Consider the following 18004-nt stretch of genomic DNA (forward strand, 5'->3'; position numbering starts at 1 on the left):
AACTAAGCCATCTGTCCAGTAAATTATTTTAAGCTTTAATAACCAATAGTTTGCCATGCAGCTTAAAGTATAGAATAGAAAATTCATGTTTTACAAAATTGATATCTTTAGAAATGTCTTCCACATTCTGTGTTGTTATCATTTTGGTATTGTAATCCCAGCTTGGTAGCACACATCTTTGTACTCCTGTTTTGCAGAATTAATTAGTTCATTAAAAGCACCATTTTCAACTGGCATGTTAATGCAGCCTTCCTTAGAAGGTTCTTGCTTCTAAGAGGCATCGAGCTCCTACTAGAACAGATGCAGGGATTCTGTGGGTGCACATTAAGCCCAGGGACTTGAAAGGGTGTCTGCTTTCTTTGAGGCTGGTTTTGTGGAGCTCTCTGGCTCCTGTTGGTGGTGACTTGGCAGCTTATAGAATGAACTCTCCCACACCTCAGATCCTCACCTGCTAAGGAGAAATTTGCCTTGTGTGGGTTTCTTAATGGCCTAATCTGGGGCTCTGTGGCTATCTCCTAAGGTTCCATCCACTTGTTCAGCAGACCTCTAAGCATCGCTTGCTGGGTACCAGGCACTGTGGCCCAGTGCTGGGGCTCCCCATGGACGAGGCAGTCCCCTGATCCCAGAGTCCTGTAGGGAAGCTAGACTAAGAAACAATCACTCAGAAATTGTGTAATGACAAATGCACTGGAGCAATTACAAGAGCCATATGAAGTGGGAACATTGATAGGGGAGTGCTATTGTTTAAGCTGAAACACAGAGTCTTGCAGCATAAGAATGATGACCAGGACTGGGGAGCAGGAGTAGTTACACTGAGAATCCCCCAGGGAGCCCCCCAGGCATGAAGCAGCTCAGCTGAAGGGTCTTCTTGGCCCCTGGCCACCAGAGATTGATTCTGACTGTGCCTCACCTTCTGTGGCCAAGTGAGGCACTCTGCAAGGCACGGGGAATGGGGCCTGGGAGGGCCAGGCTGCTAACCTATAGTCACATGACCCCTGAGGTCATGATCACATGTCCCTCATCTTGTTGGAGGGATTCGTTAACAGCGAGAGACCGCTGTTTCAATATCCACACAAATGAATGACAAGTGTTGACTGAGAAGTGGAGAAAGGGATCATTTGCTCACTGATAGTGGGAATATAAGTTAGTGTGGCTGTTATGGAAAACAGTATGGAGGTTCCTCAGAAATTAAAACTAGAAGTACCATATGATTAGCAGCCCCACTGCTGGGTGTAAATTTACAGGAAGTGAAGTGTCTTGGAGAGACTTCACACCCCCACGTTTGTTGTAGCATTGTTTGTAATAGTTGCGATATAGAATCAACCTCAGTGTTCATTAACCAATCAGTGAATAAAGAAAATACGTACATATGTTATTTAGCTTTTTTAAAAACAAGGAAATCCTGTCATTTGCAACATGGGAGAAGCAGGAGGTCACCATGTCACAGAGACACAAATGTCATATGGTCTCACTTTATGTGGGTCTAGAAAAGTTAATTCATAGAAACAGTAAAATGGTAGTTACTAAGAACTCGGAATGGGAGATGGAGGATGCTGGCTGAAAGATACAAATTTTCAGCTGGGAAGAATAAGCTCAAGAAATGACTACAGCTGATAACAATGTGTTGTGAAGATTGTGGAGAGGTAGATTTTAATTGTTTTCACCACAGACAAAAAAATGTGCATGAGGTGCTGCATGTGTCAGTTCACCTGATTTAGCTATTCCACAATGTATGAATACTGTTTCAAAACACATGCACATAATAAATATATGCAAATCTCATTTATTAAAAACAAGTAAACACTAACCTAAGGGCTCCATCACAGAGCCATTCTGGGCTGCCTGAGCCATTGGAGGGAGCCGTTGGGCCTCTGTACCCCTTCCTCGTGTTCCCATCTGCACTGGGCTGGGGCCTCACTGCCACACGGAAATAGCTGCCCTGGAAAAGACTTAGCCCTCAGAAAGCAGCGAAGAACACTGGAGACTTCCAAGTCTGGAAAGGGTCCAGACAGGGTGCTTAACTTTGGGGGCCTGTGAGCTGACAGAACTACATAAATACTGTGCAGGCATGTATTTCAGTTTTCAGTACCTTCTCCAAGGGGTCTGTGACACAACAGTCAGAACCACTGTTGAAATGAGCTGGAAAACTCAGTTGTCTTCCACACACTTGTGGAAAGCCTTGGATTTGGGAGGGAACATTTGTGTGTCTTTGCACCAGGCTGAGTGCAGGGGTACAGTGGTGGAGGAGACACTGTCCAGCAGCTCTGAGACCACCGGGCTGTCCAGCAGGACCAGGACTCCGTAGGGTGATGTGAGGGGAGGCCACGCAGCTCGCCTCTTGGAACACTGTCCAGTCCCAGATTCTCCCGTGAAGAACCTGTAAAGGAGCAAGCTGAGCTTCTTGAGGAAAATTAAGAAAACCAGACTGATAGGCTCCAGAAATTAGTGTTAGAATCTGAGAGTGGTGTACCTGTTTCTTGACGAAGCAGAGATGCTGTGGTTGTGGAGATGGAAACTGGGTCCCAGGAAGCCATGAAGAACTTCCAGAGAGCTGGTTGGTTTGCCTTGGAGAAGATGGAATCAGAAACATGGAGCATCTGACTATGATGAGGGAGCAGGGCAAGGAAAGCAGGACTCTCTGGTTGCTTAAAAGTTCATATTCTGCCTGCAAACCCTGAAGTCCAAATCACACTTTGGTCTGAACCTGTGATTTCTGGAAGTTTGTTCCCACCTGGCCCTTGAGCCGTCAAGCCAGCTCATAGGCTGAGTGCTTGGAGAAGGAGAAACAAGCAGCTCTCTATTCTCGAAAGGCTCCTGTAATGTAAATAGGAACAGCAATCTTTCCAAGTTATTACCCTGTTAACAGGTTGACAGATATGTGCAAATTGTGACTCACTGCTCAATTTGGCACCAAATTAATGTCTTTCCGCGCCACGTCTGCTCAAGTGTAAACTAGTCACCACTGCTGTGTGACTGCTTGTTTGCCTATATTCCAAAGGTAAAAATTAAAGTGATTTGATTCTGCACAGAATGGAATGTGGCATATGGTGGCAGTGTGGGAGGAGAGCACGCTGTTCCTACCTGTCCTCAGCCCTGCTTGGGGCAGCTGAGCTTTGTGCTGGAGCATCACGGCCTGGGGTGCGGCCAAGGACCTCCTCCCCTGCTGGCCCCACCCTCAGCAGGAAGAAAGCCTCTTCTGTCTCCAGACTTTCCATTTGCCACTTGTGCTGGTTTCTGTCTCGAAGGCTGAGTCTATTTTAAAAAGGAAGTGTTTTGATTTTTACTTCTTGAATCTAGACATTGTTTTCTTCTGCTAAAGCTACAGCTGACTTTCTCTCCTTCTCTTTCTGGCAAATACCTAATGTCACCTGTAACAAAGAAATTTGCATTGCCTTTGTGTAGGCATGTGAATGAAAAAGTCTTCTTAAAATGTGCTTTTGCCTAATAAAATCTTTGAATTGAGTCTGCTGAGCTTTATCTGAAATCACTGCTTGGGGAAGCAACAAAAACAAAAGATCCAGCCCAGACCTTTCTGCTTCCCCCTGCCAACTGCAGATATTTTTCCTGGGTTCTGTTTTTCTTCTGCAGCTGCCTCCCCTTTTGAATAAAGGCCCGGTAGATAAGGACTTAGAAATGGCTGGAATCTGTTATGTGCCCACACAGGATGCTGGCCCTCCAGTCAGGTAGTTGCTATGGAATTCTGGGAGCCCACACACTGTGCTTGGTTTCTGGCTCTTGTGTGACCTGTTTTCCTAGCCTGCTGAAGAGACTAGTTTTCCAGAGTGGATTTGCAAGGCTTCAAGGTGAAAGGTACAAGGGAGAGCAAACCATGATGTTACCTTTGCACTGAAGTGCTGCATATTCATTTGCTTTCTCCTGTCCGGGGCTATGATGGCTATTGATTGAGGATCAGCTCAGAATACATCGCCTGCCCCTCTCATTAGCATGTACTTAGCGGTGACCTCCATTCACACAGGACAGTGGATTTTTGCTTCCTGCTGAGTTGGAAGAAACTAGGTTTAAGACACACAGAGTTAGGACAGAAGTTTATAAATGCAGAAGTGTTTCAGGGGCCTGGTGTAAACTTGTGGCATGAAGTTTTGTGAAGTGTCTCCCTCTGTTTCAGTAGCCATTGATGGTGTGAAAAGTGAGCTGATTTCCTCCTTTCTTCACCGTTCACTTTTGGTAGCGTTGAAGCTTAGATGCAAGGCTGTACACAGTGCAGCTGTGACTAGGAGGAGGCCAGGCACGAGGGTGTGTGTGGTCTTGTCTCATAGCTGCCTGGGAACATTGTTCTCTAGACCATTACCGAAGCAACAGAACAAGGCCTTCCTTTAAGAAACACCCTTGCTCTTTCTAAGCAGGTTCTCCTTTGGATGCCTCCCCTTCATGTTGTGGTCCTTTCAAGAGAGGGAAGATGACAGGTGTTGGCACTGTACTGTCTGTAGAAGCTGTGGCCTGCTGTGGCCTGGGTGGGTACCAGAGCCTCCCACTCCGCCCAGGAGCAAGCAGTGCCCTCGGGCCTCTCTCCCCCTGCGCTCTGCCCTCCTCAGTCGCCACCGGCCTGCTGTCCTTATGCCAGGTGCCCTTCAGTGTGAGCTTAAAGCTGCACATAACGCTCACTGAGGAAACCCTGGTGAGCTGGTCTGCAGGCTTAGTTTCTGACTCTCTCCGAGTGGATGTGTTAGTGTTCACTGTCTGATAAACGGCATTATGTTGTCTGCTGTCTCTCATGAGCCACGGGTTTCGGAGTGAAATCTCTTCATGTTGCACACGAAGAGCTTATCTCTTCCTTCCCCCGGAGAGAGCAATTACCCTCCCCTGACTTAATGGATGTGTAATTTAATTTGTCATATCCAATGGATATAAAAATCTAATGCAAAACCCTTCATAGATAGTTCTGCGTCTCAATTCTTCTCCATCCCCCGTGTGCCCGGTGTGATTAGGTGATCACACACACTAGTGTGATCTTATTCTCCAGGGGCCTGAGCAGACACACACGTGTTTGTGCTGAGGGGCTGGCAGCTCACAGTGAGCCATCCACCACAGGGGGGACTCGTCTTGCTGAGAGGGAGCACTTTTGCAGAATAGTCCCTGGTGTGGTAGAACTAGAAAAAGGAGCGCTTAGAATCTGAGTCCCTAATATGTGCCGGACACCACGCCAAGTGCTTGATGTCTGTGGTCTCAGTGATTTATGGGATACAGGTACCATTTGGGCCAGAAGGGCTCCATTTTGGTAGCTTGCCTGATAGGTTTCACTGTAGTAAGAGAGATTTTAGAGTCAAAATTTAGGAATAAAATAATAGTTATGTAAAAAACTAATAAAATAAAAACATAAAATAGACCTTCAGGAAAATAGGAAGCTATATAAGTAAATAAATTAGTCATAAGCACCTATGTGGTTCTGTTTTTAAAACTTAAAGCAGAGATCGTGGAATCTAAGCACAGTAGTGATTTCAGCAAAAGTTGTGCTATACTATAATTTGAATTAGAATCGACTGGTAAAATAGGAATGACTCTGGGCATTTAAGACAGAGGAATTTATCCCAAGGAATTGGTTACTCAGTGACTGGTGGCCCCGAGAGGGGAGCAGCAGGGGAGCCCCAGCCCGGACGCCCAGCCCCAAGCGCCCCGGACAGAGGGCAGGGAGGGAAGGGGACTCAGCGGCACTCTGGTCTCCTGTAGGAGAGAGTGGGCCGCGGCTTAATTCAAAACACTTCATTTAGAATACAGAAGTAAGTATCATAAGAAATCACTAAAAATGGTCAGGTCCAAGAAGGCAAGGTGAGGAAGAAAGGAGTGATGTTTTTTCACAAGAAGCCTTACAGTACTGTTTGCTTTCATTAAAATGCATCACATTGATAAAAATTGTACTTGGAAGTGCAGCCTTGAGTAGGGCTCCTGTTCACACATTTGTTTCTTTTCCCTACTAGATACGTTGACGATGTGATCAGCCGCATCGACAGGATGTTCCCTGAAATGTCCATCCACCTGTCCAGACCCAATGGGACATCAGCGATGCTTCTGGTAAGACCTCCCTGCTTGGAAGGAAACTTGCCTTCCAAGTAACTCCGGCCCTGCTCGGTAGGGTCTATCGACAGGAGATGAAGTCCCCATGTGATGGCGAATAGTGTATTTTCTTTACTGGAGTTCTGTGGGTTAAAAATTCTGTACTTTGAATCCTTACTTTTGAAGAAAATTGCAGACTCATGTGAGAGTTAACCAGAGAGGAAAGACACTGCACTGTCACTTTAAGTCACTTCATGAGCAAACACACCACCCGATAACATCGCAGTGAATCTGTTTTATAGTTTTCAAAGGGGTGCATTAGACACAAGTAATGCTCAGCTACTAGATCCTGCTAAAAAAAACCACTCTTCTAAAACAGAAGCAGCTTTCATGGAAGTCAATTATAAGAACATCACGTAAGGGTCGGGATATAGCTCAATGGCGCTGCGCCTGCCTGGCAAGCGCAAGGTCCTAAGTTCCATCCTGGGTACCAAAACAATAAAAAAGAACATCACATAAATGAAGAAAGTTTCTGAGTCACCAATGACCTCTGGTTTTGTTCTTTTTGATTTGGTTTTGTTCTGAGCAGCTTGGCCTCACAAGCTCTCCACTGATGTTTGTATTTTTATGAATTCACCAAGGACAGTATGTTTTGGAAATACAGTAGACCAGAAATGGTAGGTCATGCTATAAGGTGTGATCAAAAAATACAGTGAATGTGTAAATATTTTTTTCTCCCCTAAATTATTGCAGCAGAAGGTACATTGCCATGAATCTCTCTCAAAATCCTCCTGGTCACTTTGAACATACTTATCCCATCATCCTTGCCACCTTCTGAAGTAGTTCTGGAAGTCCTCTTTCGTGAGTGTCTTAATGTCCTGAATTCTTTCAAAACATTTCCCCTCAGGGCCAGGGATTTTGCTCAGTGACATCACACCTGCCTGGCAACTGCAAGGTCCTGAGTTTGATCCCCGGTACGCACAGTGCCACATCTGCAGAATAAGGACACACCATGTTTTTATGAGCCTGCCTTTCCATTGGATGACACTCAGCAGCAGCGTTCACCCTGTTTTTGATCATACCTGGTAAACACACAAAAAAGACTTTAAGAACTGCTTCAGAAAGTGACAAGAACAATGAGATAAGTGGGTTTGGAGCAAGGGGGTGGATTTTGAAGGGATTAATGGTGGCGTATCTTTTACTGTAATACTTTTTAAAATTCAAACATTTGCTGTACATTTTGAACACTCCTTATCAGTGCTGCCACCTTAGAGCTGGTGGGCACTCCCCAGTTTTAGCATTTCACTTGTGTGAATCCTTCCACATACGCAGTCATCCAGACCAGCTGCTGTTCGCTCGAGCCATCCGTCTGGAGGCCCTGGCTGGCGTGTGTGCACACTCGCTTTTCTCCTAATGGAGGGTGTGAGCTTGTTAAGTGTGCAGTCTCCGCTTGTGAAAAAAGTGGGTGAAGCTCATTTGGGTAATGTGCTACTTTTCTATAAAATTCTTTCAGTTAAAATATAGAAAAGGGGATAACAGTGTTCTTTGGATAGAAAAAGAAAAGAATTTTCCTTCTATAAAGGTATCTGTCTACAAAACATGCAGTATTTTCTGCTTCTGTTAAATGTATAAATTGCCTACATGTTAACATCCTCTAGGCCAGGGATTTAGCTCAGTGGTTTTGCCGCCTGCTGCGCAAGCACAAGGACCTGAGTTCGATCCTTGGTACCAAAAAAAAAAAACCACATCCTCTAGATCCCAGGACAAGAGAGTTAATGAAGATAAAAACGAACATGTCCTTCGTGAAATAGGTTTGTTCAAATTATTTCTGGGTCACTGGGCTTCCATCTCACGATAAGGGTAGGAATCTGCAGTGAAGCGGTTGGCGGAGTGCGGGTATTGTCAGCAGACAGGCCAGGGACATTAGTTACTCCTGCCTGAGAGAGCAGGCTTCCGATTCACAATGCTTTCCATGGGGTTCGGTTCCAGTAGGTTGATGGGGGCCGGGGCGCCGTTCAAGGGAACAGGCCCCTGCGTTTGTAGCTCATGCACAGTGGCTCGTTCAGATCTGTGCATCTGGCTGCCTGATTCTTATCTGTCTTCAGGGATACAGGCACTCACAGCCAGCAGTGCCTGTTTATAGGGAAGGGTGACTAGACTCAGATCACATGGCCAGCTGGGTAGTCACACATGGGACAGAATCACTTTATTTGGCTTCTGCTTTTGAAAGTGGTGTTTTCTTAGGTTTCGAGTCTCTGAGCAGTTTGAGCTGCCACTCCAGGTCCTGTGAGGGGAGTGGAAGGGCGTCCTCACCTTGGAGGGAAATCGGGTCGGACAGCTGCCACCTCCCCACAATCTCTGCTGGTCCCCGTGCCCAGACGTCAGTGGGCACCTGGGCCATCAGCACAGCAGCAAGGCAGAAGGTGTGGGCAAGAGTTGGAAGTGTTTCTGGAGATGAGTCTGGAACACCGTGTATTCTGGGTGGCTTGAGCAGCCAGCGAGACTGGTGTGAAAGGCCCTTAGGAGGCTGCTAGAGCAGGACCGGACCAGACACACACACACACACACACACGCACGCACGCACGCACGGAGCCGTCTCTACCCAGGACCCTGCCCCTCAGGCTGAAGAAGTGCGGTGCTTGTGCCTTGTAAAAAGGGTAGCCCTTCCCCCGGAAGCAGGCTTCCTTACATTCAGAGGGCCGAAACCTGGCCTAATTCAAGGAGGCAAGGAAAGGGCTGGCTTTTGTTGTTGCATTGTGGTTTCATAATGCGAGGTGCTGTGCCATGGGGGATGGAAACCAGGGTAGCTCCAGACATGGAACCAGAGAGTGTCCTTTGGGGGCCTAAGGGCCCAAATGACTTGTCATCGAGGCCTTCGAGCGGAGGGAGGGGAAGCGAGAGCAGCAGTCTGCGCACGGTGACAGGTGAACATCACATTCGCCTCGCTGGGTCCTCCCAGCAGCCTCTGGTAGTCCCGACTGTCTTCATCTGACGGAGAAGGCTGGCCTCGCTGCTCTGGCTCCTGCAGCTGGGACCCAGCCCAGCTCAGACACAAGCGCAGCTCGTGTGGGGGCGTGAGAGTTGCACTGCCAGACCTCAGGCTTGGGATTTTTTTTTTTCCTTAAACATTTTTATGTCATTTGAGTGATACAAAGAAATGTATGTAATGTATATGTCAATTATAAAGCACAGATAAGCCCATGAGCTCACGGTGTGAATTTGAGAAGCAGAAGAGAGCCAGTGTGTGCCTCTCCCCGACCCCTGCCTCTCCACCTGAGGTCACCTCCAACCTAGGGCCGCCCCCTTTCTCCCTCTCACAGTGTAGTTTGCGTCATGTGTGTGCATCTGTAAGTATCCTGAGTCTGAGCTTTATAAAAATAGCACCTGCTACGTGCACTGTATCTGAGGTGGGTCCTGTGATCGGCGGCATCTGTTAGTTTGATCATCTTCATTGTTGCCTAATAGTCCATTCTGTACCCCACTTTATTCTCTCTCTTGTCGAGATATCTTTCCAGTGTAGGGTCTTAAATAATATTGTCATAAGCATTCCAACACACACACACACACACACACACACACACACACACACACACACACACACACACACACACACCCAGGATATTTTTGTTTGTTTGTTGAAGTACTAGGGATTGAACCTCATACCTGCGTACTGAGCTAGATCCTGCACCCTTTTAAAAATGTTTTATTGTGAGACAGGGTCTCAGTAGGCTGGGGTTGAGTTTGCAGTCCCACTGCCTCAAGCCTTGGTCCAAGCCAGGGACGGGAGAGAGCAGTGGGGGACCCTTCTTCCTAGGAGTCACCGCATTATGAAGTGTGACACTAGCCCCTGCCCAGTTATCCTCATGGGCCCCCGAAGTGGCTCCTGGTAGCAGGCATGTCCCCCAGCAGCGTGTTCCATGGACTTTGCTGCTCTTCTGAATCTCTTTGACTTTGGTGAATGAGAGTAGAGGGTTCTCGAATTCCTCGTGCATCTGTCTGCATGGGAAAACAGCAGAAGCCGTTGAACTCCAGCCAGACCATAGACAAAGGCCAGTTCGGTGTCCTCCCTTGCTGTGCTGCCGGTGCCAGACAGCTGAGAGCCTGTGCGGTACAGGATGTGAGCTGCAGCTCGAGGGCCCAGGGCTGTCACCATCAGTCTGCAGTGCAGAAGGGGTCGGAGAGCAGCGCAGAACTGACACTTGGGAGCCTTCTGTTTTAGGAAGTTGAGGTCAGTTTGGCTCATCTGCGGGCTAACCAGCCTCTCACTGTTGGCCAGGAGGCACCGTCAGAAACAGGAGCATCACCTTCCAGCTCGGGGTGGTGGTTGACCCGGAAGGACAAGTTCAAATCTTCTTCACCTCGGGGACCTACAGAATGTGCACACATCAGAGATGAGATAGAGGAAAGGCGGGAAGGGAAGACAGGCACTTGTACACGTTTCCTGAATGCATACACTCTAGGCGGAAAGCAGAGCACCTGTCATGTTGGCCGGAATGGGGCTCTGCTCTCAGGCTACTCGGTAGAGCCCGGGTGAGACATCGGTAACTAGTTTGATCCTGAAACCAACAGGACAGTTATTGGCTTAGCTTGTGCTGTCTTTGTGAGCCTTGGGTAATCAGCTGTGGCCTGCACACTCCACATCCTGGCTAATGTGACAGCTCAACTTCAAGCCGCTTATGTAATCTTGAACTGCGCTGTGGCTCTCTGCTCCGTTTGGGGGCCGTTCTGGTGTTGTGTAAGTTAATAACTCATCATCTAATGAATCCTGCTTCTGTTCTTTGAAGGGATGAGCTCAGTCATCCAAAAATAAATCTAGCTATGTTGATATTTAGTTTCAGTTCATCTACCGCCTAACATCCCATTATTAATTTTCTTCAAACAGTCAAAATATTGTAAGAGCTTAACTGAGTCAGAGACTGGAACAAGCTGCTGGCTTCTCTCAGCATTTAAAATATTAATCTCCAATTTTGACAGAGCCACTAAGTATAAAAGTGTAAGAAAAGAAGAAAAGGTTCTGTCATGATATTTAAAATATATCTTGTTATTTTATAATCTTTATTTAGCTGTTATTTGATTTACAAAAAACCCTAAAAGTAAAGCTCATTTCTTGGTCTTTCTGAACGCACTTTCTAACTAACCTTTAGTTTTTAGCACATCCATGCCTTGCTTGCATGACACATCTTTTCCTAAAGCCTTTGGACACATTACCTCACGTTCCTCTGCCCCAAGTTGTTACAGGGAGGGGAGGAGGTTGTTGAATGCTAAACTGCTCACCTGTCCGTGACTTGGATTTCTGCACTGAGCCCTCGTTCTCACACTCGGAGGGCCTGAGAACCACCAGTGTGGTGTGGGCAAGGGCACAGGCCTGGCTGGCTGCACGGAAGTCCCAGTTCAGTGGCCCTAGGGTCGAGCCCAACAGCTGCACCTTCCGGGCAGCCTGTGGAACACGTCGGGAAGCCTGCTATGAACCCCGTCATGCCCTTGGCCTTCTGGGGAAAGCTTGTCTTTTTGCAGGGCCCCCTTCTAGTGTCAGACTGGCCCGTGAGCCGTGGGCTGAAGTGTGCATGTTGATTCAGTGAACACTCGCTCAGCACTGGGCCGGGGGCATGGGTGTGGGCATCGCTCACAGGGACCAGACACTGGCCCTGCACACTCGGAGCTGGACAAGGGCACGGGAAGCAGACCAGAGGCCAGCCGCCTTGTGTGCAGCTGTGAGGTGATGCCGCTGGGGCCTGGGGAAGGGCGGGTGTGCCGCAGTGTGGGCCGTGGAGACCTGGGGAAGCAGGTGGAGCCGCAGAGAAGAGGGCTGCCCACAGGGTGGCTGGCAAGCTCAGCGCCACCAAGAGGCTGGGCTGGATGGACACAGGGGACCAGACAGAAGGGAGGAGCTGGGCTCACTGAGGCACTCAGGGCCAGGCTTTGGTGAGGGTTGTGTCATTGTAAGTTTAGTTATACAAATTTGGAATAACTGTAGCCCTTACTGAGGCAGTGCCATTGCTGATCCAGACACATCCCTTTCACAGTTGGTTAGTGCTGTGAACTTGCCACTTACACAAGAGCCAGTGCCTTGTGTGCACCCTGGAGCACTGTGAGCTGAGCACCCTGCCACTCCCCCGGGAGGGGCCGTCAGCCCTCCCTTTACCACTCTCCGGGGGATGGGGTTTCACATATATATGTATTCGTAAATAAAATCTTTAATTTTTCCTGTTTTAACTCCATGTATGTATTTATTTATTTATTTTGTACCGGAGATCGAACTCAGAACCCTGCGCTTGTGAAGCAGGCAGCAGCACCACAACTCCGTGTATTTTAAAGGCAATGTGCATTATTTTCATGAACTAATTTTTTTGCTCCATTTTTTAAACTAAATTTCATTCAGTTTTGGTTTACCTATAGTTCGTTTTTCTAATAGGAAGTGTTCCATTGTCTGAATATATTCTAATTCAGCTATCTGTTCTGTCAGTGGTCAGTTGGTTTGCTTGTGGGTTTTTGTGTTATGACCAGCCCTGCTGAGAACCTTGTGTTCCTTGATCCCCATGGGCTGGAGTTCTCTGGGATCTGCTCCTAGAAACGGGGGTTGCTTGGTCGAGGGCAGTGGTTCTTAACCGGGGCTGATGCAGTCTCCCGGGGGACATGTGCGATGCCTGGGGATGGTGTTCATTGTCACGAGAGGGAGAGAGCTGCTGGCATGTAGTGGGCAGAGGCCAGTGACTATGTGTAGGATAGTGACCAGGAGTGCCTCTGCCTGCCAGGAGCAGTCCAGCCCAAGATGGAAGTGCCATGGCGGAGATGCCCGGCTTCCAGCATGCAAATGTTCAATCTCCCAGGAAATGCCAGCATATTTTCCTAAGCAGTTGCACTAATTTACACCCACCAGCAATTTAGAAAAACAGAGTTTTTCCCAAACATACAAATTCTTAGACAGTAACTTGAGTGGTCCTTCAGGCAATTTGAAGGCACAGCACTAAAATTCTGTGATGTGACAACAGCAGTCACTTTAGGAATTCACACCCAGGTTTTTAACATTTTTGTCACTGCATAGAATATTACTGAAATTCTTGGTGCAATACTTTTTTTTTTCAAAACTACCATTTTACAAACTTTATAAGAAAAATGGGTTTTTATGATCCTCCACTTTTGATATACAAAATAGGTCTTACCAAACCTGATTCCAAAGACATTTGTTTCCAAAACTCCATTCTTAAAGGCATAGCTCTCAATTTGTGGTCTTAGGACAGGGCCTTGCAGAGACCCTTGAGGGATCCATGAAACCAGAACTACTTTGTGACAGTAGTAAAGCTTTGCTTTCCCTTTTGATTCTCATTAATGCACAGGTTCATGGTGGAATTGTCCAGAAACTGCATAGTATATGGATGGCACCATCATGCTGACCCTAAGAGCACGTGTAGTCTTGTGTTTTAAGCATTTCTTGGTTTTAATTTCTAATACAGCAAATATCAATAGATGTACCCCACAGAAACAAGAGCTCTTAGATCTAGGTCCTCAATAATGTTCAAGTGCATAGAGAGGTCTAGAGACTAAAACAATTAAGAATTACTTTAAGGAGAAAAATGTTCAACTATTACAAGTATTCAAAACAGCTGGGTTGAGCAGCGCCTACCTGTAGTCCCAACTACATGGGAAGCGAGGCAGAAGGCAGCGCTTGAACCCAGGAGTCTGAGCCCAGCCTGAACAGCATATTGAGAACCCATCTCAAAGAGAAAAAAGGAAAAGAATAATCAAAACAGTATATCAGACCAAATGTCAATAAAGTCATTCCAAAATATTTGTTGCAGTGGCAGTAACATGATTAGAAATGTACTAGTGACTAAAAAACCTGAGGTTGAAAAAAGAAGTCAAAAAGTAAAAGACAAAAAAATATAGGACACTCTACTGGACGACTGACTGTGTTTCTTCAACAAACTCAGTGATGTGTAGAAAAATGGAGAGGCAGTCTTAAGAGTCCTGACAATGAGTGATATGTAAAGTATAAACCTTGTTGAATTCTAATTCAAACAAACCGCTGTAGAACTTGTTAAGCAATCCAAAGGATTTGAACATGGTCTAAATTTTAAATGATACCAACAAATTGTTAGTTTTTTAGGTACAATAATGGCCTCAAAGCTATGAAACTAAAGGTCTGTATTTTCTATAGTCAGATACTGAAATACGTAGATCTGAGATGACATTGATGTGTGAGTTTTACTTTAAAATACTTTACCATAACCACCCCCAAAAGGGAAGAAAAATGGGTAGATAAAGCAGATATAGCAAAATCATGCTCATTTTTTATTTGCATGATTATTAAACAATTTCTTTATATTTGAAAATGCTGGCAATCAGAAATATTATGGATGGCTCCCCAAAGCCAAGTTTCTTCACATAATCCCAAACATTACAGAAAAACAAGAACAAATAAAGCTACAAAAAGCTCACCATAAATACAGTCGGAAGACCAAGAATAGCCATGCTCCAAATTACTTGTGAGTTAGAAAATAGGAAATAAAGCATACTATCAAATCTTATTGAGCTATCACTTGCACTCTCACTGTTAACCTTTGCTGAGTGAAAAATGCCTCACACAAAGGAGAACACACTGGGTGCTTTCATCTCTATGACTGCCTCATGTAGGCCAGGGCTCAGGGAGTAAAAATGAGGCAGTGCTGGCCTGGAGGAGGGAAGGGCAGCCATTGGCACTGCATTTTGTGGTAAAAGTGTTTTGTATTTTGGTTGTGATGTAGCATGGCTGTACGCATTTGTCAAAATTTAGAGAATGGTACATTCAAGATTTGTACATTTCATTGGAAACAAATTTTAACCCCCCAATTTAAAAGTAAGCACTGAACTCTACTTAATACACTGCCCACATTTTTAGGGATGTAGTATACTAGTGTCTGCAATTTTCAGATGCATGAAAAACATAAAATGGGTCTAGTAGATAAATGGATGGGCATATACTTGGTTAAGCAAATAGAACATAATGAGATGGTAGAATATAGCTCATGAAAATATGAATGTTCACTCTACAGTTCTTTCAACTTTTTAGATAATAAATGTTTTAAATGTTTCATAATATTTTGAAAAATGAGTACCTTTGTATTCGTATTCGCATAGCTAAGATACAATACCCAACACCCACAACTTAAAGGAGGAGAGGTTTAAGATTTAATTTGGCTCACAGTTTCGGGGGATTCAGTCCATGTTCAGCTGGCTCCAAGGCAGGAACATCATGGCAGAAGAGATTGGCTGAGCAAAGATGCGTGATTCATGGTGTCCCAGCAGCCAAGTTGAACAGTGACAGAGAGATAGAGGAGAGATTAGATATACTTAGATATATGTAGACCCCCAGGGTCACACCTCCATGACCCACCCAGACACACCCAGAAGTGTACTTTACTAACCCCCTAGGTGGCTCCCAAGCCAATCAAGTTGACACAATTAAGCTAAACCACCCCAGACACCTCAACCAAAGAAATCCTCTTCCTCAAGAGAAGTGGACACCACAGAGCAACAGGGAGTAAAACAGCATCCAAACTCACTTTAATATCCTCTCCAGGACTCAGAGACGTGAAAAAAATCTTTGAATTATATATTCAAAAGTAAAAACAGAAATAGTCTGAACCATGAAGAAATGAACATTTATTATATTAAAAAAATAGAAGAAATGTTAATATCAGAGAAATTTAAAACAAACTTTAAGATGCTCAAGGGAAAATAGATTAAAATGAAACTTAACATTGGGGAAAGGGAAATAACTAAGAGAATGGGCATAAGATGAAAGAAGGAATCGGGCTGGAATGAAACACAGGCAAAGAAGGAATGACTTATGTATAGTCAGAGTCTACAAAGAAAAAACGAAATAACGGAATAGAACTGATATGCAAAGTGAATAAAGCTTTCTAGAAATTAAAGGTCTGAGTCCCTGTACCCACTGCATATTGACATAATTAACCAGGAACAGTCAAGTCTAAGTGATATTCTATGAATACTGTCAGGCATCAGACATAAGGAGTCTCAAGACTTCCAAACAAAAAAATCAAATAACTTACAAGGGCAAAAGAATCCACCTGGTGCCAGACTGCTCAAAGCAGTGTGTAAAGCAAGACCACAGTGGAGCAACATTTTCAAAAAAATGTGAGTTAGGGAAATGCAGGAGGAGTTCACTGGCGGGTGGGTGGAAAGCTTGTCCTGCAGGCGGTCCCAAGCTTGGGCTGCACTTCATTGTTGATATAGGAGCAGTAGAGATGTGGCGGGGAGGACTAAGTTAAGCATGTAGATGTTACTTGTTTCTACACTGGAGAAATAACCTAAACAAAAAGTGGAAGAAGAAAATGCATAAAAATGCAAGTAGAATAAGTGTATATGTCTTGGGACACACACGAGTTTCAGGGAGTCATCAGACATTGAGAAAGGAGAGGCTAAAGTGGAAGATGAGAAAACTCTGGTCCGAGAGTATTACAGTGTATACATACGAAGGTCAGCATTCGAGCAAAAATGTAGACATACATACATACATACATACATACATACATACATACGCAAGCAAGCAGGCAAGCAAAGAAACCATCACTTAGAAATACTGAAAATAGGGCCGGGGATTTAGCTCAGTGGTTCTGCCGCCTGCCTCGAAAGCACAAGGTCCCAAGTTCGATCCCAGTAACCAAAAAATAATAATAATAGTAATCTCTGCAGAAATACTGAAAATATAACACATGTAACTAGGAAATTTTATGATCAAACTGAGGGCACATGTATCAGTCATATCAATAGATGTGAATTAACTTCATATTAAAAGATTTTTAAAGTGTGGTGTTAATGTTCATGTGGAGAAAGTAGCATACATGAAAAGAGAAGAATACAGCAAAAAGATGAATGAAGCCTGTTGGGTGTTAAAATATCCTCAGAGCCTCCAGGATTTGAACGGTGTGGCATGGGCCATAGGCAGGCAGCCAGGGGAGGAGAGTGAGGTCAACCAGGAGACCCGAGGAAGCTACACTAGTAGCTTGTTATCATTATGTGTATCTAAAATATACCAATAAATGTTTTGCTTAAAAAAAACAGTAGCTCAAGTCAGTAAGGGCACAGTCATATAAAGGAAAATGTTTGGATAACCAGAGGCATCATGAGAAAATCAAAAGACAGCTCACAAGCTGGGAGAAAATATTTGCAACAATATATTATAGATACAGGACTGATCACTGTCAAATCAATTATTTTTTCTTTCTTTTTTTTTTTTTTTTTTTTTGGTACCGGGGATCCAACGCAGGACCTTGTGTTTGTGAGCCAGGTGGCAAAACCACCGAGCTAAATTCCTGGCCCTGTCAAATCAATATTTTAATCTTAAAAGGGAAAAGGATCAAAATTGGGATTGAAAATGAAGAGAGAGACAGTTCAGTAAAATACATATAAATGATCCTTACATAGATGAAAAGATGTTCCACTTTACCCATAATTAGAGAAATGCAAATTAAAACTTCACTGAGGTGCCTTTTGTCACCTGCCAGATTGGTAGAAATTGAAAAGTATAGCAACACGTTCTGTTGGCAAGGCTGTGACGCAGCAGGCCCGCCCTGTCTTGCTCATGGGTCCGCAGATGGGCCCGCCTGCTCTGGAAGGACTCACAGTGTCTAGTGAGACCGTGTGCGCACTTGCACTTGCCTTTGACCGGCAGTACTCCTAGGACAGTGGGGGGAACCTTTTAGCGCTTTCCCCAGCTGCGCACGTGTGCTGTAGGTTCACCAGCGCTGATCTAGGACTTTTCCCTGGAGGACGCCCTGACCATACAAGGGTGTGCATGCACCATTATTAATTGAAGATATTTGTAAATGAAAAACACTGGAAGAGCCTCAGTGCCTGGGCAGGAGGGTGACTGGATAAATGATGAAGCAGCCACACAATGGAGTGACACCACTTACTGCTCTTTTTTTTGTACCAGGGATGGAACTCAGGACGTTGAACTCATGAGGCAGGTACAGCACTGCTGAGCTACATCCCC

At 45.3% G+C, this 18004-nt stretch overlaps 1 protein-coding gene across 1 annotated transcript in view; it reads left to right on the top strand.

Moving 5' to 3' along the window:
• The window catches only part of Med27 (mediator complex subunit 27), a 186069-nt gene that overhangs the window by 122631 nt on the left and 45434 nt on the right, over positions 1-18004 (top strand). Inside the window, exon 4 of the mRNA XM_004849063.3 lies at positions 5934-6027. Within this exon, the coding sequence (XP_004849120.1) occupies positions 5934-6027 (94 nt within the window). The remainder of the gene's footprint in view (positions 1-5933; positions 6028-18004) is intronic.

This window comes from Heterocephalus glaber, unplaced genomic scaffold (assembly GCF_053883595.1).
Source record: "Heterocephalus glaber isolate CG9 unplaced genomic scaffold, H.glaber_assembly_v1.0 deba00001479, whole genome shotgun sequence".
Taxonomy (NCBI): domain Eukaryota; kingdom Metazoa; phylum Chordata; class Mammalia; order Rodentia; family Bathyergidae; genus Heterocephalus; species Heterocephalus glaber.